The sequence below is a fragment of the Aricia agestis genome, chromosome 12 (genome assembly GCF_905147365.1).
Source record: "Aricia agestis chromosome 12, ilAriAges1.1, whole genome shotgun sequence".
In the NCBI taxonomy this organism is placed as follows: Eukaryota; Metazoa; Arthropoda; class Insecta; order Lepidoptera; family Lycaenidae; genus Aricia; species Aricia agestis.
In genome coordinates this window covers 15,422,396-15,446,842 of record NC_056417.1, presented here as the reverse complement: position 1 = coordinate 15,446,842, position 24,447 = coordinate 15,422,396, and the positions used below count along the sequence as shown (strand labels likewise).

Here is a 24,447-nt window from a genome sequence, read left to right as displayed (position 1 = left end):
CACGATACGTTTGGAATAACCTATCTTGTTACCCTTGCAATATAATACGTTACAGTGTGAACTACCAGTACATGAATGAACCCTGAACCAACTGGAGATTCCTCCATACCTCCTTGAGGAACTTGGGCATGTTGACGTCGAGGACCGCGCGCAGCACTATGCGCTCCTCGTCCAGCGCGGGGCTGGCGCGGCGCAGCGCGGCGGCGGCCAGCAGCACCGCCTTCACCGCGCGCATGCCGTAGTCGTAGTGGTTCTGGGAGGAGAGCTGCTCCGAGCACAGCTTGTATGCTTGTACTATCTTGCGCGCCAGCCTGATGAATGAGATTAGTTTGAGCAGTTGTGCCCCCTCCCCCCGCGGACTCCGAACGGTTAACATCGTCTGACGTGCGCTCCGGGATTAAAAATTATTTTCGGTGGTTTTAAATCGGTAAATTCGTGCTGAGTGTGTGTAAATAGCTAGGTAACGGTGTAATCTACGTGTACTGTAAGTTTTTTAACACATTTGCTCGTTTTTTTCTTGGATTTAACTCGGTAAGTAAATTTGTTTGTTCACTTTTATTTAGGGAATTGTAGGTAGGTAAAATATTGTGTGTGTCGGTACCGCTCGCGCGGCGCCGGCCGGTCTTGCGATCAGCTGACTGTGATTATTAAGCTAAACTCTTGTTACGTCTAAAGTAAATTAATAAGTGTAATTGGTACATTTAAATTTTAAATTAACTCACAATGTCGAGCCAAAATAATATGCCGCCTGATAAAGATACAAACCCGTTTAGTAGAAGTGACAAAACTCCTCGTTCTCCGACATACTCGTCCGGTAAACGTTTGTTGTCGGAATTATCCCCTTCCTCCTTGTCACCCGTGGAGAAGCGTCACCAACCCACTAGGGACGAGCCGCAGCTGTCCCCCGTTACGTCATTGTTAGATACAAGCCGCGCATCCGACGATGCTTGCAATTATTACGAGCTTGTCCGCGAAGCCAGCTCATACTTAGCAAAGATTAATGAGTTCGCAAACGATACCGTATCTCGTCGCAATAATTTTGCCAATAAGTCAGAAATTATGAGTATAACACAAAAAATAACTACAATCGTTTCACTCCTCGCTATTAAGAACTCGTCCTTGGAAACCAAGGTAGCCAATATGGAACGCGAATTACTGGCCGCTAAAACTAATCCCGTAATACAACCAGTCTCCGCCGCGCCTTCTGCCTCCTACTCGGACGCGCTTAAATTAAGACTTGCGAAGTCAGTGCCGCCAGTCGAGACGCGAAAACCACTTCCTTGCGTTATTGCCTATCCGACACAAGAAAAATCGGCGGAATTAAAATCGTCATCGGAGACTAAACAAGCTCTGATGAAAGTCATCAACCCGGCCGACGGCTTCCAATTTCACGGCGTCAAAAAAACCGTCAATTCGGGTGTGATCTTGCGACTAACTAGCGAGTCACAAGTCAATAAATTAAAATCGGTGGAAGCACTTAAATCGGCCGGTCTGCGACTCGAGTCGCCTAAAGGACGTAACCCGCGCATTCTCGTAAAAGATGTACCGCAACATATGACGGACGATAATTTCCTAGCCGCACTTTACAACCAAAATATAAACGGCGAAATTAATATGTCACAAAAACAGTTTTTGCGCACAACTATACGTAGTTAGCTGCTATTTCCAGTACGCGGACTCCGTAGGCCCCCATTTACATCAACTTCGTTGCGTACTACAGACTCTCGCGGGTAATAAAATCATTATAGGCGCCGACGTTAATGCATCCTCGCCCTTATGGCATGGCCAGCTAAGGTACACAGATCGCGACCGACGTTGCGCCGTTGAAGACTTTATTGCGGAGTTTAACCTCCAAATTCACAACACCCCCGATGCACCACCTACCTATAGTAGCCCAACGGGCGAATCGTCAATTGACGTCACGCTATCTAGCGCGTACGTCCAGATTAGGCATTGGCGTGTCCTCCCCGATGCGTCATGTAGTGATCACCGCTTACTGGTGTACGAGTTTTCTCGTGCGGTCCCGAGTGATTCCGTAATAAATTTTAACGACTATAAATATAATGTTAAAAGTGGTGATTGGAAATTATTCCGTTCCCTTATGACCGCTCATGCCAGAGATTTCACTCGCCCGGAACTGAACGCCAATGAGTGCGCCGAAATTATGACAAACACTTTTATTTACTGTGCCGATGTTGCCTTGGGTCGAAGGCCCCTGAAAAAAGATCAAAATTGTAAATGGTGGAACAATAATCTTTCAAACCTTCGGCGAGAGTTTAGAAAAGCTAGACGTAAAATAAATAACCTTCGTAAATCGGGAATCAGTCGTTCGGATGACACTTATATATTAAGTTTAAATAACCTTCGTATTTCAAGGTCACGATACCGCGCCGCCGTTATTCTAGCGAAAAATAATATGTAAAAAAATGCCGCGAATAGACTGGATAAGGAGGGCCCCTGGTCCTCTTTGTACCACGAACTTAAGCCCAATAATAGCTCTGCGTCTAATTTTATTTCAAACATTAAAATAAACAACAGTTATACTTGTAGCCCAGAGGATACGGCTAAAGCATATCTGAACATCTTGATTCCAGACGACGAGCCCACTTTAGACGACGAATACCATCGCGCCATTAGAGGTACAATGTTAGACCCCATCAATACACCGCCTTCCGACTTGCCTTCATCCGATGAGTTTATTAAAATAGTAAATCTTTTGCCTATGAAAAAATCTGCGGGCGAGGATAAAATTTCAAACCTAATGATAAAACAAGCCTGTATAGCGGCGAACTCATCAATTTTACTCGTATATAATAAATGTATCGCGGAAGGTATATTTCCAAAGGTCTGGCGTATCGGTAGTATAAAATTGATCCCCAAAGCCGGTAATGAACCTTCAGACGATCCAAAATCCTACCGTCCGATCACGCTTCTGCCGTGTTTAGGTAAACTGTTAGAACGCGTTATCGTACCGCGCCTGCTTCCCGGTGGCCCTAAATTTCATAGTCAGCAGTATGGTTTCACCGCCGGGAAATCGACTATAGATGCGGCCTTAGAAGTCAGAAAAATAGTTAATCTATCAGAAACAAAATACGATGTTGCTATCTCATTAGATATATCGGGTGCTTTTGATAATGCGTGGTGGCCCATGCTGCTATTAAAATTAAAAAAATAGAGGGTGCTACTCAAACATTTACTACTTGATACGTTCTTACTTTTATAACAGTTTAACTAAGCTTCAACTTGGTCACTGCGTTCACGCTAAAACCCTGACGTGCAGCTGTCCACAGGGTTCCGTACTCTCGCCTAAATTGTGGAACGTAGGCTTCGACGATTTGCTATGCCTCCCCCTACCACCGCTTTACATACTAGTTGGCTATGCCGATGATGGTTTTCTCATTATTCAGGCTAACTCACGTTCCGAAATTGAAACAAAAGCAAACCAAAGTTTAAACTTAATTTCGGACTGGGGCCACCGCAACCGCTTAAATTTTGCCGCGCATAAAACCTACCAAATACTCTTAAAAGGATCCCTCTTGTCGACACCCAGCATCAAACTTAACAATGTTAACGTTAAACGCAAGCAGTCGCTCTGTTATCTCGGGTTTTACTAGAAAATAAACTTTCGTTTTTAGATCATATAATTCAGACCGGTGAGAAAGCTAAACGTAATTTTTATTCATTTACCAAAATTTCCACTTCAACATGGGGTCTCTCATTTAAAACTCTCAAACTAATTTACTCAGCGACATTCCTAGGTACTATATGCTACGGGGCTCCCGTGTGGGCTGACCGAGCAACTATTGGTGCGGCTCGTCGCAAATTATTACAAAGCCAACGTCTTGCTCTCATATTCCTGTGTAAGGCTTACAGAACCACAAGTACCAAAGCTTTACCCGTACTAGCCGGAGTTTTACCCGTAGACCTTGAAATACAGCGTCGTGCGACTATGTACTACCACAATAAAAACATCACTAGCCCGGACTTTTTAAACGCTCGCGATAAACCAAAAATTGCTAGATTGTTTGAACCCTTAGATGATTCAGTACGTTTCCTAATGTCCGAATGGCAAGCGCGTTGGGATAACTCCACAAAAGGTCGCCAACTTTATAACTTTTTTCCAGATATACGTCAACGGCTATCCAAACACTGGATGGATATTGATCATTGCGTATCTCAATTCCTGACTGGTCATGGTAATTTTAAAGCCAAACTATATGGATTTAAATTAGTAGAATCACCCATGTGCGAGTGCTCGACCGAAGGCAGCATGTTCGAACAAACCGCCCATCATATTCTCTGGGAATGTAACCTCTGGCAAAACGAAAGGTCTATAATGCTTAATAACATACTTTGTAAATCTGGAGTCCCATATTACGATGATCTCGTAGACAGCGCAAGGAACTTCCGTGCCTTTAAGCGTTTTTGTCATAATTATTACTGGAAACAGTGTAACACAACAAATTCCAACATTAATTTAGATCTAGCTTAGTAGTCATAATTAACATTAATTATTCCCGTGGTGCTTTCCCTTTAGTTCTTTGACTTTCGGTCATTGCAACTTTGTGCTGTCTCCCGCTTTTTATGGGGAGGGAAAACTGTATACTTCCTACTCCTCCTATCTTCTTCTGATTAATTTCGTTGCGGGTCCCAAGACAGCTTTAGCATGTCCCTCGGGCTCCCTGAGATCATATCAAAGGGTTTTCGTGGTTGGATACCGCTGTCGATCCTGGGACACAGGTGATACAGTGGTGGGCCAAAGCCCGTTTAAAAAAAAGTTGTGCCATGGACGCGACTTGAATGCGCTTTCTAAGCCCCAACACTCCCAACAGCCATTTCTTTAATATAAAAACGGACTATAATTTATTTGGTGCATGACATGGTAAAGAAGCGACAATCGCAAAAAGTTTAAATTAGTTTTCCTTTTTAATCATTTTCACATGATTGTCTTTTGCATACATCCAAACCATTTTTTTGTGCTGAAGACAGGTCAAATAGACCTGCTGTCACTGCGACTCTTGAGTATCTATTGTGACTCCTTCGCATTAGAGTACCGTCCCCAACCCAATGCTGCTCATAAATTGAATGATGTGTTTGGGGTATTATGTATTCGTAGCAACCAAGGTACATGCATCTGCTCTGTAGTAGAGCAGGAAGTGAAGAGTCTAGGTCTAAAACTATACAAAATATTCCTGATGTGTCTAAAGGTAAGTATTACGAATCCTTGCCCAAAAGCCTGGATTAGCAAACATCTGTAGAATATACTCACGGCGCAGCGTTCACGAAGCCGTTGGAGTAGAGCGTGATCTCGCCGATCATGGCGTAGTCCGGCACCATCATCGCCACAGTACGGAACAGTACCTTCAGGTTGTCCGGCAGCTCCGTGCGCCCCGCGTACCTGTAGAATTTAAAGTTTACAAATCGCACTAGCACTAGAGCGTATTATGGTGTATAAATCGTATAATGCTCAATGCTGAATTAACATTATTTAATATTACCATAGAGGAACTAAATATCTCTGATATTACTTAATGAAAAGTAACGTATGTTATTTTGCTAGAAGCATAATATGGTCCTTTGAGCCGAAACTCTACCCCTAATACAACTCCTTTTCATGGCATATAGCTATACCCCGGGTTCATGGTGATGAAGACGGCGCAGGTAGGGTCGAGCGTCAGCTCGGTGCCCTCGAAGACGAAGCGGCGCTCCCCACGCAGCACCGCCAGCTGCACGCACAAGATCTGCTGCGCCACCACCGACAGCACGCCCAGCTCGATGCGGTTGAACTCGTCGAAGCACGCCCACGCGCCGGATTGCGCCAGACCCTGGTATGGAAGCGTAAGATCTTTTAAGATGTGTGAACATATCCAAGTGTAACAATTCTCACATCTGCGTGTTCTGTGTTTGCAGAGAACGAGATTTGCTCCCTTATTTTGCGCTTTACAACGGACATGACATATACAATCTAAAATATAATATGACACATTTATCTTGAAGCTTTAATACCTTGAAGAACTTCCCCAGCGCCTTATAGTCGAGGCCGTCTGAGCAGTTGAAGACGACGCACTTCTTGGCGACGGCCTTGGCCAGATCCTTCGTGGTCTCCGTCTTGCCCGTACCCGCGGGGCCCTCGGGCGCTCCGCCCAGGTTTAGCTTCAGCGCACTCATTAGGGTCCTGACGAAGAGTGTTTCGTGTGACTTAATCAATCAACCAATCAACTTAGTCAATTCAACGCTTTCGTGGTTTAGTGATTTGAAAGTAAGAACTCGACTCGTAAGAGCCAGTCCACACGGCGCGTTGCGTCAGCATTGCGTCGACGCAGCGCGGCAGTTGCGTCGTTTTACACGCAAATAACCAAGGTGTTCACACGGCGCGCAACGCACACATGACGGACAGCAGCCCCTGAGACGAAGCGGGAGGGGGTGTTGACGTAAAAACTGCTTCGTAATAACGCTGCGATGACGCAGCGCCCGTGTGGCCGGCTATGCGTCAAACGGCAGCGCTGCGTCGAAGCAACACCCGTGTGGACAGGCTCTAAGGCGGACCTGTATAGTTTGGTCGCGTACACCCAGCCGACGGATCACAACTAGCATTGAATTACCATTTCATCAATTTCTTCGATGGTATGTATACAAGTCTCGTGGTGTAATCAAAAAGTTATGAATATGACATAATACTTAGTGACTGACCTGTAACAACGGTCAGTGAGAGGTGTGGCGACGAGGCGGCCCGTGTTGCCCAGGTACTCGAATCCGTACAGCAACTCCGTGCTTATCTAAAACATTCGTGTTTCATATTCTTGGTCACTGTCAGCGTATACGAAAAATCTTTTGCGCGTGTGATTTCCTTCAGCCTTTTCGATTTTTCGGTTTAATTTAAAGATTGTATTAGATTTCGACTGCATTGAACTAAAATTATATTGCAATAAAAATAATTTAATATCTTGTGATATTTTAAGTATCTTAAAAAAACAAGACACTAGAAAGTATCTAGAAACCAACCAACTAGAAAGTTGATTATAAAACATCTCTATGCTGTATTGTTTAATAGTTTGTGTTATTTGCTATTTTGTGTAATTGTGGATGAGTGACCTTTACAACTTTTGTCACCATATTTTTATTTTTAGACAGTTTGGAGAATTAACTGACCATAGCGCATATGACTCGTTCGCCGCGCCAGTAGTACCGCAACGTGCGCCGCCACGTGAAGTCCAGCGGATCCGTCACTTTCTTCTCCACCAGCTCCTCCACGATTGACCGACCTGAGAGAGAGAGATGTAGATACAGCAGCTGTTTGAGAAAAAGAGACAGAAAAAATAAACCAAACAATAGAAAATGAAAAATAAAATGATACTATGCGGTAAATGAGTTCCAACGCTCTCAGCAGCTTCACAATTTGCGCCGTGCAGCGCTCCAGCAGTGAAATAAACTCTATAAGCTACAACACAGGGTCGACATTACACTGACCGTGCACATCCAGCACAATGAGAGCTTCCACAGTGATGCGGTGGCTGGGCTCCAGCGCGCCCTGCACCAGCCCCACCAACTCCACAATCTGCGCCGTGCAGCGCTCCACCAGAGCTGGTAGCGCGTTAGACTGAATCGCCACCACCGCCTATGAAAAAATAATCATGAAGATTAGTTTTAACTGACTACAAAAAAGAGCACAATGGCTGTATTTTCCTAAACATGAAAATAAATTAAAATAAATAAAATAAAATAAAATGAAATAACGCCTGTGAGAAGTCAATATGGCACCTATTGTGTCTTTTTGTAAACTCTGGCTGCGTTTTGTTCCTTGTGTATTTAATTTCAATAAATCAAAAAAGGTGTTTTTTTTTCAATATCCGCTACCTACCTCCGTGGTTCGCACGAGGCAGGCCACGCACTGCACGATCTGCCCCGGCCAGTCCAGCAACCAGGCGCCGCGCGGGCCGGCCGCGTACGCCGCCAGCGCCGCCGCCGCCACGTCGCGCATGCTCGCCGACATCTGCTGCTCGAGCTGCTGCAACCATCGCTCCACCATGCCCTGGAAAGCCATGAAAAAAAGCAATTATAATCCTTAACCAATAAGTTAGTTTTGACGTACGTGCGGGTGAATGTATATTTTTTTATATTTAAGTTAGTAGAAAAGGCTGACACGTCTTTTATATTGTACACTTTTTTAAGATTCAACTTTCACAACACTAAACTTTGTTAAAATTTGAATAGAATTCCAAGACATGCAGATTGACCTTGAGATTCAACCGAGCCTACTACAAACTTATTAAAGCTTAGGCCAAACGTCGACCAGGCGACTGCGAAGCGGAGCGTCAAGTTGTCAAATGTTTGTTTTGTATACAAAAAACACATTTGATAACTTGACGCAACTTGACGCTCCGTCACTGACGCGTAGATTTGTTCTAAGCTTAAGGCCTACCTTAGCGTCAGCAGGCTGTATAGTCGCGGACAGGCGCACCGTCTCGCCCTCGGCCGACGACATCGCTACGATCTCGCCCGCCGCGTTGAACTGCAGCGAGTGGATGCCCTCGAAGCACTTCTTTAGGTGCGGCTGGACTCGCGTCGGGTCCTTCGTCTCCGAGAGGATCTCGAGCAACTCGTCGTTTGATAGGAAGAAGAACCTACGATGGAAGTGCACTGATAATAGAGAAGCATCAAAAGAAACGGCATCAAAAGTATAATATATTTTTTTTGTAATAGTGTAATCCATGCTAATATTCTAAATGCGAAAGTCTGTCTGTTGCCTCTTCACGCCTAAGCCGCTGAACAGACTTTGCAGGGAGTGGAGATATTTTGGGTCCCGGAAAAGATCATAGGATACTTTTTATCCTGGGAAGATGTACAGTTCCTTCATGATAAACAAATTTTGGCGCAACGGAGTTGCGGTCGGCGCAATATTTATAAAATTGTTAGTGTCATAAAAAAATATTACACGGCAAAGTAATCTTTGCAACCTATCATGAAGGTCCCGAATTTTAGTTGTGCGTGTAGCCAACAACGGCTCTCGTACGAGTACTACAAACAGCGCTTCGTAACATTCTGTTTTACGATGAACGCATATTTGTAAGCACGCACGCGCCGTACGCGCCGCATTTTAGAATTCGTTGTTTCATGAAATGATGTGCAACCTCGCACATTCGTCCGCACCGTATGCGCCGCATTTCGTGTACTATGCGGCGCATACCTTACGCGACAAATGTGCGATCAACTTTATACCTCGGGAAGAACAGCCTCTTCTTCTCCAAGTAATCATTCAGTCCTCGCTGCACCTCGTCCAGTAGCGCGTTATTCGTCTTCAGCTTCTTCAGCAGGTTGGGGAGGTCCGTAGCTTGGAGTACCACAGGGTCGCGCTGCGTCGCCGCCATGATGGCTCGCCACTCCTTGTCCACGTCGCGAAAGTTACGCGCCTCGGTCGGCATCTGCCGCATTATGTCCTCCGACGAGAATATGGGCTCCAGATACATCCAGGTCGCTTGGCACTGGAAATATAAAGTAGAACTATATGACGCCCGCAAAACCGTTGCGCCAACATTCGTTTGTCACGCGGGAACCGTACATTTTCCCGGGATAAAAACTATCCTACATCCTTTCCCGGAACTCGAAATATTTCCATGCCAAATTTCAGCAAAATCGGTTCAGCGGTTTGGGCGTGAAGAGGTAACAGACAGATAGATAGACCAACACGCTTTTTATTATAATATTAGTATGGATTGATGAAATATTTTGTAAAAAAAGTCAAGATAGTTTGCTTATTTGTTTAGTAGCATGTTATATCTTTTTTATTCATTTAAATTATACAGACGTATTTCATCTGATAAGTTCCAAATTAAATTAAATGTTTGGAACTGAATGAGCAGAGCCTTTATATTTAAACGGAATACGTTGAAACAAAATAAATAAAGAGATATCATACGTGGGAGAGCCATGTTTCGGCACGAATGGGCCGGCTCGACCGGAGAAATACCACGTACAGAAAACCGGCGTGAAACAGCGCTTGCGCTGTGTTTCGCCGAGTGAGTGAGTTTATCGGATGCCCAATCTCCTACCCTATTCCCTTCCCTTCCCATCCTTACCCTCCCCTATTACCCTGTTCCCTCTTAAAAGGCCGGCAACGCACTTGTAGCTCTTCTGATGCTGCGAGTGTCCATGGGCGACGGAAGTTGTTTCCATCAGGTGACCCGTTTGCTCGTTTGCCCCTTATTTCATAAAAAAAAGTTCCTAAAAACACGGATGAGGCTTTATAATATCCATCGATACGTCAGCTCCATCTATCTATCTTCACTATATCGGACGTTGGTCCTCTGGCTGGTGACAGTCACTGTACCTGCAGCCACTGGTCGAGTATATCCTGCATGCTGATGAGTTTCTCCTCCCAGGCGGCGACGTCGGCCTCGAACGGCTTGACGTAGGGCGAGCCGCGCATCGTCTGCGACTTGAGGATGTGGTCGTCCAGCTGCTGCTGGATGTCGTCCAGCCCGGACAGGATGCCTACGCCGGTGTCCCTGGGAGACGTGAAGATACTTGTGGTAATATCAATGATGATGACGATACAGGTGGTCAATTTTTCGACCATCAAAAACTAAAGCCAAATCATAAGATCTAGCGCCAAATATGTTGACAACCACAATTGACTATGTACCACTTTATGTAAAGGTAAAACTTTCATACTCTAAATATATTTCGCAGCAGTTCGACTTCCAAAAAAAAAAACAATTTCTTAAAATATTTTATTAATTAAATCTTACAATAATTGAATTATAATTAAATTGACTCGACTATTCGACGATCGAATAATAAGTGACGCGAAATAACTATTGCAAAAATGCTGTAAACTGAGGAATGCTGACTCCGCGCCTCGTGCCGCTGCCGCGTGACTGTGGTCGGGTGCTGCGTCGGCGTTCTTCATAGGGATCCGCAGCGTAACACTCTTACTAACAAAAATATTTACCCAGAAAATAACGACACATCACACAAGGCCTGTTTGCATTTTTCTAGAATGTCGGAGAATTAGTAATATAATAGTCAGAGACTGCGAACCATGAATAGTTTAACGCTGCATTAATAATAATTAAATATCTTTATTCGTACGTATATTAAACGATCAGCGCTGGACCTCAATAGTAACATCTTGGAAAGGACCTGAAGGCAAGAGCCGTATAGGAAGGCCTGTTACACGCTGGGATGACGAAATTAGAAGGATCGCCGGCCAAGACTATATTAAAGTAGCCCAAAATCGTGACAGATGGAATAGTCTGGAGGAGGCCTTCACCTCTGAAAAGGGGGTTTTTGTAAGTTAATATAAGGTTTAATATCCTCATAACTTCTATTTTGAAAATATTGTATACTAACTCATTAAACTTAGGATAATATCAAACTAACAATACCACAAAATGTGTACTTTTAATTTACAAGAAATATTATTATTAAAATTAATAAGCTTATTAATTAGCTTTTTTATTTTTTATTTATTTATGCGTACGGGTAACCCTAAACGTGACTTCCTAAAACTGATCGCACATTACGCGCGCGCCACACGGTACGGACACATTCATCCGAACCGTACGTGCCGCATTTTGTGACGTCACTTCATACAACGAATTCTGGGACACGCTGCGTGCGGCGCGTACTGCACGTACGGTGTGGACAAATGTGCGATCACCTTTAAAAGTAAAACCAACTCACCTATACGGCACGACGTCAAAGCGCACGCCCTCCCAATCCTTCCTCATGTCTATGAGCGCGCGCTCTAACGCGTGTTCCCGTGCGGCCGCCTGCTCGAGCGCCGTCAGCTGCGCGGCGTACACGTGCGCGCCCGCCTCCACCACGTCCGCGAGCGTCGCGTCCGCACTGTGCGGCACCTCCGCGCCCACCAGCGCCGCGATCTCCGCCCAGTGCCGGTCGCGCATGCCCTGTGACGTCATTAGTATTTTAAGTCTCACATTATGTTGGTCTAGTTACCAATGAAACTTAAAAAAAATGCGGTCGCATTGCAAATGCAACTTGCGCCCTACGTCTTGCGTCGATTTTCATGTTAGTTCGTGATAGGGCGTTGTGATAAAATCATACCGTTTAATTATTCATCTAGTTATAGCAGCTCCAACCTTTATCGCCGATCGCCGCGATATTACCACTTTGATAAGGTATTAATGTGGCGTTTCGACGGTAACCATGACCAATGAAGGACCAATTACTAGCGATGACGAACATATACAGGAGCATATTTGTCTGCGAGTTTGGTGAACGTTGATTGTGTGCCATAAGTGTGTTACAGACGCCTTTACAATCACGGCTATCTATGTCCGCCCAAAGTAGGACCTAAACGTGAATGAGGGTTTTCGATATATCATAGGGACAGTAGGGTCTTCATCATTCAATCATTCAATCAAAATACCCAATACAGCCGTGTAGTGTGCACATAATATATATATATATATATATATATATATATATATATATATATATACTATTTAGTTTTTTTATTATTGGTATGGTATGTTATTTATTATTGGTATGCTGTTATTTCTGATATCTATGTTGGTAGGTGAGTTATTTGATAACGTGCATAACAATCGGAAGAATCGAAAAACTAAGCCTAACATGGTGCCACCTCTTAGAGAAATACACATGAGCAAGCGATAGCGCGATCTAGGCGACTCTTGGTGCCATCTGTTATGAATTTTTGGAACTAACTTAATTTAAACAAATTTACGCATTTTCACCCCCTTACAACCCCCTTTTTCCAGTTAAAAAGTAGCCTATGTCCTTTCTCAGGCTTTAGACTATCTGTGTACAAAATTTCATTACAATCGGTTCAGTAGTTTTGGCGTGAAAGCGAGACAGACAGACAGACAGAGATACTTTCGCATTTATAATATTAGTATAGAAGTATAGATGACAGCTATATCGTGACATGTGGAAGCTATTTCATGACGTATGACAGCTGTTTGACTGACTCAAACCCTCATTGTATTCCACCCATTCACACCATTCCCCACACACCTGGTTGCATATAGCGACGAGAACGGGCACCAGCGCGCGGAACTTGTCGAGCTTGTTGCGCAGCATGTCGGCGATGCGGCGCGCGCCCCCGTACTCCCACAGCTGCTTGCCCAGCTTGTGCAGCAGCTTCCACCACGACTCCACGTCCTCGGCGATACGTGGAGCGTCCAGACCGTGGAACGGCCCGTGGTACCTGCAAAGGACATCTACAGTAGACGTACGCTCAACCATGTTCGTGTTCCCAATTGGCATTCCTTTTGTCGATCGTACTGAGATGTTGCCTTTTTGGTTCTTATAAACAAGAAATGTGTAGGTAAAATGTCATTTTTTGAGGCACACCAACACCACAACAACAGCAACAACAACAGCAACACCACGGTGCACGAGTGTGCCGTGGCACACCTTTTGCAACACTGATATACATGCCAACTAGTTGAAACGAAGCTGATGATAAATAAATAATAATAATAATGAGCTGATGATGAATAGGCAGATTACTGACTATCATTAGCAAAATTTGTCAATTATAAAGTACTTACAAACTTTTAAACTCTGATAATTGAATTAAATCAGGATACTTATCTTGCGTGACATAAAGAAACGTCTAAAAAGTTTTGATGTTCCGACGATCCGTCGTAGAAGTCGAAAGCGGTGTGCCAGAGCTTGTACAAGGGCTCTATGCTGGCAATCGCTACAGATGCTAGCTTCGAAAATAATAAAATATGGCTGGCAATTTCGTACCATCTCTCATATCCGTCGTAGAAGTCGAAGGCGGTGTGCCAGAGCTTGTAGAAGGGGTCTATGCTGGCGAGCATGGTCTGCAGGCTGAAGTACACAGACACCTCCTGTTCTAGGAGTGTTTCTTCGTTAATTATCTCCTCCGCTTCGCGTTTGTCTTCCTGTAAATAACTTAAATGTAGGTGGTGCAATCGTAATGTTAACTATACAGGGTGTAACAAAACAAAGTGATAATAATTTAGGGTGTGTACGTGTCCCTTATATAGAGTTTACTGTGAAAGTATCAGCGTTGAAAGAGCAAATTTTTTGTGATTAAGATGGACGAGCACCCAACATCATGTAGTTGGCCCATACAAATCACAAAAAAGAAAGACCAAACATTTTTTCACTTTTGTATGGGGAAACTCGTGACGCTCGGGCCCTTGCCCATACAAAAGTGACAAAAAATTCGTTTTTCAGAACTGCTACTTTCACAGTGAACTCTCTATAAGGAACTCGTACACACCCTAAAGTATTATCACTTATTTTTGTTACACCCTGTATATTATAAGGGACACATACACACCCTAAAGTTGTATCGCAACTCAGATGCCGCCTCACTTCTTGGCCTCTTACCATCAAGTTGTTGTTGATCTCGTCGACCTTCACCACGACCTCCTTCAGCAGGTCCAGGTTGAGTAGCGGCGGGTCGAAGCGGCGGAACACCTCCAGCTCCTTCTCGTGCCGCTTTAGCTTCTCCTCGAATATCGCCTTCCGACTCCGCAGCTTGTCCTCCGCCATGCCGCGCTTCGTGTTCAGCGTTTTCATCGTCAGCTCTATCGTGTCCTCCATGTCCATCGGCCACAGGAACACGCGGGTGTTCAGGTTGATGTCCTCGACTATTTGGAAGAAAACTAGTCTATTAATCTATTATAGTCCGCAAATCCCTATAAACGTTGCAGAAAACTGTCACTGTATTTCCGGACCAATACGACCTGCAAACCTTCAAGAAAAGAGCGTAGCGCACCTGCAGCTCTTCAAATGTTGCAAGTGTCCATGGGTGACGGCAGTTGCTTTCCATCAGGTGCCCCCGTTTACTTGGCGTTTACTTGTTTGCCCCCTTATTTTATATAAAAAAAGAAAAGTTCCTTAGCTTGCGCCTACTTACGCCAATATGGGTTGTAAACCGTTTGTCATGTAAGTATTTTTTAATCATAAATAACAACAACATGATATTTAATCTTTGATTTGCATCCACACAGGAGGCAAATCATAGGTGCAAAGATGGCTATAGAAAGTAACAAATAAAAGTGTGGTAAAATGAGGCTAGCCCTAAAAATCTGCCTAATGCAACAATACGTATAACAAGCAGTGTAATGGCGTGTCCAGTGGGCGTGGTCAGGTGTACTGACACGAGAGGTGGGCGTGGTCCATCAGGAAGAGCACGTTGCGCGCCGCCTCCCGGCCGCGCTCGCGCAGGCGGTAGCAGGCGGCGTCGCGGCACTCCGTGAGGTAGCCCAGCAGCGCCACCAGCTCAGCCGTTGTTTCCGGCGTCTCCGATGCCCGTGCTGCCATCTCTTCGTACTCGTCACACATACTATCAAGAATTTACTTGTGGTAATAGAGATAAAAATTAAAAAATATATAACCTTTTAAACTACTTATTATTCAGCCGCCGCTTTCTTACTTTGTGTCAAAACTATTTGACTTTGACGGTTTTGCCACAGCGTACAGTTTAACAAGCTTCATCAAGTTGTCTCTTTCTAACTATACAGCCTCACTCACTCGCGATTCCACTTTCTGTTGGTGACGATGAAGTGGTCGACGATGTATTGACACAGCGCTAACGCAACCTTACGCAGGGTGTCGTGGACGGGTGAGCAGTCGAAGTGCAGCATGTTGTCTCCCTCTAACGAAAAAGTCTCACTCACTCGCGGTTCCACTTCCTGTTGGCGGCAACGAAGTGGTCGACGATGTATTGCCGCAGCGCCAACGCAGCCTCACGCAGCGTGTCGTTGACGGGCGAGCAGTCGAGCTGCAGCATGTTTAGCGGCACGTCGCACCGTAGAAACGTGATCTCGTCGCGGAGGGCGTCGTACGAGCGTATACGGGCAGAAAAGTCCTAGGGATTCAAATTTTGCCTTGCGTAATATACTGCACGCGTTTTATCTATTTGTCTAACCGTTATTTTTATATTTTATATTTTGACGACGATCATTAACACGAATGGCATCGTATGACGGGCGTACATTAAAATTTGGGAGGACGTACTAAAATTATTGTTACGTCCTCCACGTAACGAAAAAAAAATTAAACTCAAAGTTAGTGACAAAAATCATAATCCTCATTCTCTACTGTTAGTAGGTGACACTTAAGTTTTTTAGTACTAAACATGATAAAACTTTTTTACCTTGAGAAAAGGCGGTGGATCAACAGCGAAGAAGGCCAACAGATCCTTGTGAGCGGTACCATCAAGCAGGTAATGGTACTGGTCGTAGCAGGCGAGGTAGCTCTCTGGGCCGGGACGATTGCGCTCGAAGTGGGCGACGGTGGTGGTGATGATAGCCGTTATGTGCTCCTCGTCCGCGCTGACTGCGTGGAGAAACGGGTTCGGACGCGTCACGTCTGGAAGTAAATAAGTAATTAAAACTCTTGAAAAATCTTGAACGCTGACATACCAATTGATAAGTAATACCTGGGTACATGATAGCGTCAACGCTGGGTATCCCATCATTAACAGCCACAATAGCGCGGAACCAGCCCGCGATGACGTCACGCATGCGCGGCAGCGGCGGCGCAAACGTCAGCGTCGCGCCCGCACGCCCCTCCACGCGCACGCGCAGTAGCGGACGCTTCGTGTACGTGTAGTCTGCGTACTCACCACTGTAATCGTTGCCCTCCTAAGTAACGTCCAGTTTCTTTTATTTCTTTGCGTTTATTTAGTATGTTATTTGTAGTTATTCCAAAAACTTCGGTTACTATATTAACTGCCTTTGTGCAATCAAAATATTGCACTAATTAAAAAATATATACACTGCAGAGAGACAGACAGTGTGAAAATCGTGAACCGTTTCTAGTTTTACAATAATTATATTTTTCTGTCTCATCTCTTTTCTTTATTATTGCTTAAGTTAAGTTGTTTTATACGTTTTGTGAAAGTAATAACTTTTAACTCTCTGAAAAAAATGTCAATCCATTTTTAAAATCCCCAACTTACTGAATAGTGAGCGAAATATTTGGCAAAGTGGCGGACGCTGCGCTCGACGAGATCGCGCAGCTGCTGAGACATCAGGGCGTGGAGACACCTGATGATTAAAACATTATTTCAACTATATTATATAATATTTACCTGAGACCTACGAATAATAAAAAGTAAGGAAAAGTGACTCCGTCAAAAAACATGCTCCACAATACTTGTCAAAAAAGTGTGCCTTAGGTACACATTTCAATAAATTTGCAATATTTAGGTGACCTTGAGCGGTACTAGGTTGACGTTACATGACAGATCAAAAGGAACCAAATTTAAAACGTAAATAGTATGGGAGTTACGATTCCTTAGTTTTTTATTTTTCGTAGCCTGAGACTAAATAATTTAAGTTTTTGTTTATAAATTGACAAATACCTAGTGAAAAACCTGTGTTAGCTATGAAAGGTTATTTTTATTAAAAGGGGTATCCCTCCAAAGAAAGTTTCAAACACAACCTAAAAAACTTCTCCACCATGAATGTAGACTGGCCCCGCCCCCTGGCGACGTAGATCGACCAATGGCGTCGCATCTTCACCATGGTGTCTGCGGCGTCAATCAGCCAGTCATCGAGCGCGGCACGCGCGGCGATGCACTGCGCCTCCAGACGTGATGTCAACTCCTCCGGGTAAAGCGGGAACGCCCCCTCCGTCTGTAGGGCTTCCATGTCGCAGATTACCATTGAGGCATACCTGGGATGGAATAACAGTTGCTTGTTATATTTATAATATGTGAGAGAGCCATGCTTCGTCACGAATGGACCGGCTCGACCGGAGAAATACCACGTTCTCACAGAAAACCGGCGTGAAACAGCGCTTGCGCTGTGTTTCGCCGAGTGAGTGAGTTTACCGGAGGCCTACCCTCCCCTATTCCCTTCCCATCCCTACCCTCCCCTATTACCTCTTAAAAGGCCGGCAACGCACCTGCAGCTCTTCTGTTGCTGCGAGTGTCCATGGGCGACGGAAGTTGCTTTCCGGTGACCCGCTTGCTCGTTTGCCCCCTTATTTCATATATAAAAAAAATAGCGGATAAAGTGAAGTAAAGATGTGAATGTAATAATTATTTACAGTCTTTGGTGTAATTTTGGCGTTTGAGGTATGATATTGAGTTATTGGCTTATCTTGTTTCTTGAGTCTTCTGTCAAATATATGCCCTTAACATAATATAATTGAATTTTGAAATCTTTGTTGTCAATCCAACAAACTTAGCATGGCCTCTGTAGAAAAAGGTTTACTGTAGAATAGACAAATGACAGAATGCCAAATATTATCCAGCTTTTATAAAACCTATCAGTGTTTCTATTCTTTCCCACAACTCTGGCCATACTAAGCTTACAAGCTAGCACCAGAGTAAACAGAACTAACGAGTAGGCCGACTCAGAAGAGATCTCAAAAGTCGAAACAAACATATTTACTTAGTATGTCAGAACTCAGATCGGCTGGCGCGCGCCGTACTAATGCGTTGCTTAGCATTGTGAAACATGTCAAAAGTGACACTCGCGCCGAACTCGCGTATATTCGCCCGTTTGTTTGAAGTCGAGCTACTGCTTAGTTCAGTCCACTATGCTAGCACTATCTAGCGCCCATTATCTATACCTCATGTTCCATATCCGCTTCATCTCAATAACTATAGGGTTCCCGCGATAGAAATGATAGCCCATGGCGTGTCTGGCGCACGTGATCGCCGCGTGATACGACACCGGCGCTCGCACCACCAGCGCCGGCCAGCGCGCCGGCAGCCGCGAGATCTGGAGCCGCCGCCGCTCCGCCGGATCCTCGAGAATGTAGGCTAGGAGACATCTGTTGGGGTTTTGAATGATTCCGTCAGCAGTTATTATGCAATACAACACCACTTTTATATTTTAATAAATAATGTACACCCTAATTAGTGAGGAAAAGCTTTTTTTATACTTTTTTTCCCCGCAACTCTGTTGCAACGTTAATGCAGTAATCACTACAATTTTAAATAACAATAAATGTGTTAATGAAAGCTCAAACATCTCAGACACTTAAACATTATTATACGTTCCTCTAGTCGTTACGTAAAAGAGTGACAAACGATACTTCAATTTACCTCCTCATAGCCTCCTCGAAGTTATTTCTGATCTCCTCATCGCACGTGGTCATGCAGACCGCGTGCAGGAGTGTCATATGCCGCAAGCGGACATGTCTGGTCTGGGTGTCGACGGCGGAGCGTGCGCGTGCGTACAGGTGCTCGGGGTATGGCGGTAGATGCGGTGCGTTGAGAGACTGTAACGTCATAATGTTATATGTAATGCTAAGTACTCACATGCGGTTTTGCTCGATAGTTTTACTCCAAATCGAGTAATAATTACATTCCGAGCCGCGGGTTTTGCTCGACGTGATTGCTCGATCGAGCAAAACCGCATGTGAGTACTTAGTATTATAGGATGTATGTTTCTAATAGAGCTGCATTGCGAGGAATGTGTTTTTGAGAACCAATAGAATCGCTTTATTTGTCTGACCTCACCAAGCGAAACCATTTCATTGGATCCTATAAACACATTTCTCACCTCCAGTGGTAACGACTAACGACCCGTCGACCGGACTATTATAGTATAAAAATGATGGTTAAACATCCCATCAATCTGGTCTTAAGCATTTGTTTTGCTTCAGCATACGCGGTTCTGTCACTATATGATAACATAATATACCTGACTGCGTTACACACACACGCACACAGTTTTCGTGTGTATTCTGTAATTTGCAAAAACTGTTAACGACAAAAATAAGGAGAAGAGTACTTCTGCAAGTCCATGTATCAATTCTGTTCTTGTCTAAAGCAGACCATAAGCGCAAGGGTGTACCTGACAGATTCGCCTGTGCAGTTACACCTGTCCTTCAAAGTTGAGGCAAAACCTGCACAGTTCTGTAACATACACGCTCCGGTTTACCTGAATAGTTTAACTGTTGTTGGTACATTAAGGCCGTACTGCACGTACCGTGGTGAGGTAGTACTGTATCCACGCCACCTCCTCCGGCGAGGGTGCGCGCTGCTCCGCCTCCGCCAGCCGCACCAGCTCCGCCTTCTGCTCGTCCGGGTCGCGGGGCAGCTCCAACTCCATACGAGCTAGACGACTGACAACACCGCAACATTACAGCACTGACCGTGGTGAGGTAGTACTGTATCCGCGCCACCTCCTCCGGCGAGGGTGTGCGCTGCTCCGCCTCCGCCAGCCGCACCAGCTCCGCCTTCTGCTCGTCCGGGTCGCGGGGCAGCTCCAACTCCATACGAGCTAGACGACTGACAACACCGCAACATTACAGCACTGACCGTGGTGAGGTAGTACTGTATCCGCGTCACCTCCTCCGGCGAGGGTGTGCGCTGCTCCGCCTCCGCCAGCCGCACCAGCTCCGCCTTCTGCTCGTCCGGGTCGCGGGGCAGCTCCAACTCCATACGAGCTAGACGACTGACAACACCGCAACATTACAGCACTGACCGTGGTGAGGTAGTACTGTATCCGCGCCACCTCCTCCGGCGAGGGTGTGCGCTGCTCCGCCTCCGCCAGCCGCACCAGCTCCGCCTTCTGCTCGTCCGGGTCGCGGGGCAGCTCAAACTCCATGCGCGCTAGACGACTGTGCGGGAATACCGCAACATTGTTAATGCAACGACTAGTCATAGAATCCTGACTGAAATTATCAATGCGCAAATCTGTCTGTCTGTGACCTCTTCTCTTTTACGGCTCAACCTATATAGATGAATTTTGGAGTTGCGGGCGCCATCTAGTTATATGTCAAAAAAGTGAAGAAATTAAAAAGTGGCAACATCGTAGTATCATCCCTTTTTTCTTAGATTGATTTGAAAAGGATGACACTACGATGTTGCCACTTTTTAATTTCTTCACTTTTTTGACAGACTATAAAAATAACAAGGTACCTGCAACTCAATGGTAATGCTCATTGCTCAATAGTCAGTACTTTAATAAAATCTTTTCTATCAGCGTTGTAGAAATCAAGAAAAGTTACCGTTTCAAAGCCTCCTGCGCCGCCCGCTCCGCATCTGCCTTCTCTTTCTTTTTCTTCTCTATCCTTTTCCTTCTCGCTTCTGCCTCCGCCGCCTTACGTCTGTGATACGCGCCAGATACCAAGTCCTCCAAATATATGATCCCTATAAAGTGTCATTACATCACAAAATTAGTGCTAATAAAGTTTCATTTTTATGTTGTGTACGTATGTTGATCGTGTCGTTAGTTTTGTAACAATAAAATTACCCTCCTAAATGTCTAATATTATAAATGCGAAAGTGTGTCCGTCTGTCTGTTACCTCCTTATGCTTAAACTGCTGAACGAATTCAAAAGAAATTTGTTATCGATAGAATAGGTTTTATTGCGAAAAAATTGAAGGTTCCTGCGCTATAAACGATTATTGGTGCAACGGAGTTCCGTAGTGGACATACTCAACTTTAATGATTTTTAATGATTTTGAATCAGGACAAGCAAAACAAGCACCTTCCCCTTAAAAAATACCTTTCGGCAGTTTCTCCTTCTCTTTCTCTCTCTTGACCGCGGCCAGTCGCTCCTTCTCCCTCTCCGACCAGGGCTTGAGTGGAGGGAACTGCAGCTCGCCGTTTGGTCCTATTGGGCCGTATAGCTGCGGGGGCGGGCGCCTCTTGGGCGGCATGTGCGGCGTGCGCATAGTCTTAGTGGCTGGCGTGTAGCAGTTACCTGAGGGTTCAGTTACACGTAATTAACTAGATTAGTTATACGTAATGTTACGACGTACGTTACGTACGTACGTTACGTAGGTCGACCTCCAACTAGGTGGGACGACGATCTCCGCTTAGTTGCAGGCCCATGTTGGATGCGAGTAGCAGGAGATCGGTCATCTTGGCGTTCATTGAGAGAGGCCTATGTCCAGCAGTGGACGACTATAGGCTGATATGATGAATGTTACGACCATTACGACTATATGCGACTTTTCTAAATTGTCTCTCTTGACAAAATTTATGACCTCTGTTTTGCATGACGCATAATATGCCCATTAAACAAATTTTTGGCTACACCAAAATCAAAGACTTGGAGCTTGAACCTAGTAAGTATTACCTCCGTGGTCTGCAAGTCCATATACACCAGTCTTACTAACTGTTCCATGCTACAACATTACATTTTTAAAATATATCGGATGGGCAGATAAGGGCGTTCGTTGCCTTAAGCGTGCGCCCGGCGCGGCCACGCGCGAGGCGTGCTTGTTTCATGTCATCCCATAGAGCAGCGCTGCGTTGAGCGAGTCAGCCGTCGCACGATTACTCAACGCAGCGAACGCCCTAAAGGTACAAGTTGGAAGCCCGCTACATGAAGCGGCAGCAGACGACGTGTCGTCGCGACACTACTGCCCTACTACACAAGTGGCAAGCGATTATCGTAAACGCCAACAAAATGTATGCGATTTGACATAAGTCATCGCTTCTATGTATTTCTATGAATAAGTGTCGCTAGCTGCGGGAGGTATTTCATACAAATATATACAAACCAATTTTATAGAATTCCATATATTATATTTATATATAAAATAATATTTTGTATGTAATGTATGTTACAATGTATTGCTGAGTGCTTATCCGTCCCTGTTTTCAGATGACGGTTTACTAGGAACCACATAATACCAGGCACTGTGGTGTACGTCACGGTGATACGCCTGAGTGGTGCCCTTTTTGGCCGTAGACATGACAATGCACTACTTGTACCGTTCTTCATGATATTATTATGCTATTATTTTTGTAATTATTTTTCTTTTATTTTTCTTTTTGTATTGTAATGTGTTTTGTCTTATGGTAGTGTAATGTGATGTCTTATGTTAAATAAACGTTATTATTATTATTATTAGCGTCGCTGCGACACGTTGTCTGCAGTTGTCGCGTGTCGCTCGGTTCCAACTTGTACCTTAAGTCGATCCCATAGCTAATTTTTCGATAGTCAGGTCGGTCATCCATTCAACTGAGTTACAATTTATAAGACTAACAGAAGGGAGTGTTTTGCTACTCAAGCACGATAAACTCGAGTCGGCTTTTTATCAATGAGCTAACGTTACCAAAATTGGTTATGGATCAAACAGCCAAAAAAATATGTTGGGCTTTACGCCTCTAGTCCACCGACGCTGCGAACTGTGAAACAGCGGCGGCCGGCGAACCGAACTCGAAACAGGAATATAATGAGATGCAATATAACGCATTGTCGTGTGGCCTGTGGGGGATGAGACAGTAAATCAGTTCGCCGATGTTTTTCAATTCGCAGCGTCGGTGGACTAGAGACGTTAAAGACTCTGCTCTAAAGAAAATGTATAATTCATTGATAGGCCATTGTTTGAGCGCTCACCGATACTATCCGTTGGCCTGGCGTGGTCAAAGCTGTCTCTGTAGGGCACGCCCCTCGTCCAGGAGCGCGCCTGCATCAGCGGCGGGAACGTGCTGCATCGCCCCTCACCTTCCCCTGAAATACATTTACATCCATACTAATATTATAAATGCGAAAGTGTGTCTGTCTGTCTGTTACCTCTTCACGGCCAAACCGCAGAACCGATTTTGCTGAAATTTGGTATGGAGATACTTTGAGCCCAGGGAAAGGACATAGGATACTTTTTGTCCCCAAAAAATGTACGATAGCCGGGCGATAAACGAATTTTGGCGCAGCGGATTTGCGGGCGACATCAATACCGAATATAGTATTCAGAAGCACCTAGTATCCCTGCGTTCCATTTGATGTTAAAAACGATCAAAACGCTCAAAATAGGAGGCATTTTGAGCGTTTTGATCATTTTAACGTCAAATGGAACGCGGGGTCATGTATATTAATGCATATTGCATAGCATTACAAAGATCCATACTGCGCTATAGTTGTGCAAAGTTTTGTCCTCGTCTGATACTTATCTTTCATGCGCATGCACCAGAAGCGCTCCTAGCCCTAACAAAAAAACCTAAAATTCGAACTTCCCCTTCCATTTTTGACAAGTAATCATTAAATTATACGTAACCCAACTAGTACTATACTCCACTCGGGCTAACTTGTCGCTAGCTGTCATTGACTTCCTGTCAAAGACTTGTCATTTTCCATATAAAACCACGATTGACAATATCTGACACTTCATTGTCAATCGTGGTTTATATAGAAAATGACAAGTTTTTGACAGGGAGTCAATGACCGCTAGCGACAAGTTAGCCCGAGTGGAGTATAACGCTTACTTAAATGCGAATGCATAACTGCGAATTCGCATATCATCGCATCGTATCGCAATATAATACTATCGCAGATATTTGCGATTCAATGCGATTCGCAGTTATGTGTGGGAGCCCTAAGCCGTACATACCTTCTGGATAATAATTGTGTGCGGCTCTAACGAGGTCGGTGTCGCGTTCAGCGCGCGGCACCGCCGGCGGCCTGGGTTCCCGGCGCGCTGGGGGTATATACCGCGATGGTAGCGGCCTCTTGCGGTCACCGCTCGCCATCTTTGTTATAAACTTATAACATAAATTA

At 44.8% G+C, this 24,447-nt stretch overlaps 1 protein-coding gene across 1 annotated transcript in view; it reads right to left on the bottom strand.

Annotated features, from left to right (window-relative positions):
* The window catches only part of LOC121732501 (dynein axonemal heavy chain 3), a 64,749-nt gene extending 40,336 nt beyond the window's left edge, over window positions 1-24,413 (bottom strand). Inside the window, exons 1-28 of the mRNA XM_042122402.1 lie at window positions 24,281-24,413; window positions 23,293-23,406; window positions 21,448-21,645; window positions 20,947-21,088; window positions 20,421-20,556; window positions 19,034-19,209; window positions 18,556-18,759; window positions 17,419-17,652; window positions 16,934-17,021; window positions 16,412-16,616; window positions 16,127-16,341; window positions 15,648-15,838; window positions 15,129-15,313; window positions 14,353-14,615; window positions 13,741-13,898; window positions 13,000-13,192; window positions 11,683-11,909; window positions 10,325-10,502; window positions 9,217-9,479; window positions 8,420-8,621; window positions 7,859-8,029; window positions 7,468-7,615; window positions 7,150-7,262; window positions 6,691-6,776; window positions 6,007-6,175; window positions 5,632-5,825; window positions 5,270-5,398; window positions 110-311 (exon numbers count right to left, since the gene is read on the bottom strand). Of these exons, the coding sequence (XP_041978336.1) occupies window positions 110-311; window positions 5,270-5,398; window positions 5,632-5,825; window positions 6,007-6,175; window positions 6,691-6,776; window positions 7,150-7,262; window positions 7,468-7,615; window positions 7,859-8,029; window positions 8,420-8,621; window positions 9,217-9,479; window positions 10,325-10,502; window positions 11,683-11,909; window positions 13,000-13,192; window positions 13,741-13,898; window positions 14,353-14,615; window positions 15,129-15,313; window positions 15,648-15,838; window positions 16,127-16,341; window positions 16,412-16,616; window positions 16,934-17,021; window positions 17,419-17,652; window positions 18,556-18,759; window positions 19,034-19,209; window positions 20,421-20,556; window positions 20,947-21,088; window positions 21,448-21,645; window positions 23,293-23,368 (4,746 nt within the window). The 5' untranslated portion in view covers window positions 23,369-23,406; window positions 24,281-24,413. The remainder of the gene's footprint in view (window positions 1-109; window positions 312-5,269; window positions 5,399-5,631; window positions 5,826-6,006; window positions 6,176-6,690; window positions 6,777-7,149; window positions 7,263-7,467; window positions 7,616-7,858; window positions 8,030-8,419; window positions 8,622-9,216; window positions 9,480-10,324; window positions 10,503-11,682; window positions 11,910-12,999; window positions 13,193-13,740; window positions 13,899-14,352; window positions 14,616-15,128; window positions 15,314-15,647; window positions 15,839-16,126; window positions 16,342-16,411; window positions 16,617-16,933; window positions 17,022-17,418; window positions 17,653-18,555; window positions 18,760-19,033; window positions 19,210-20,420; window positions 20,557-20,946; window positions 21,089-21,447; window positions 21,646-23,292; window positions 23,407-24,280) is intronic.
* Window positions 24,414-24,447: the final 34 nt, after the last annotated feature.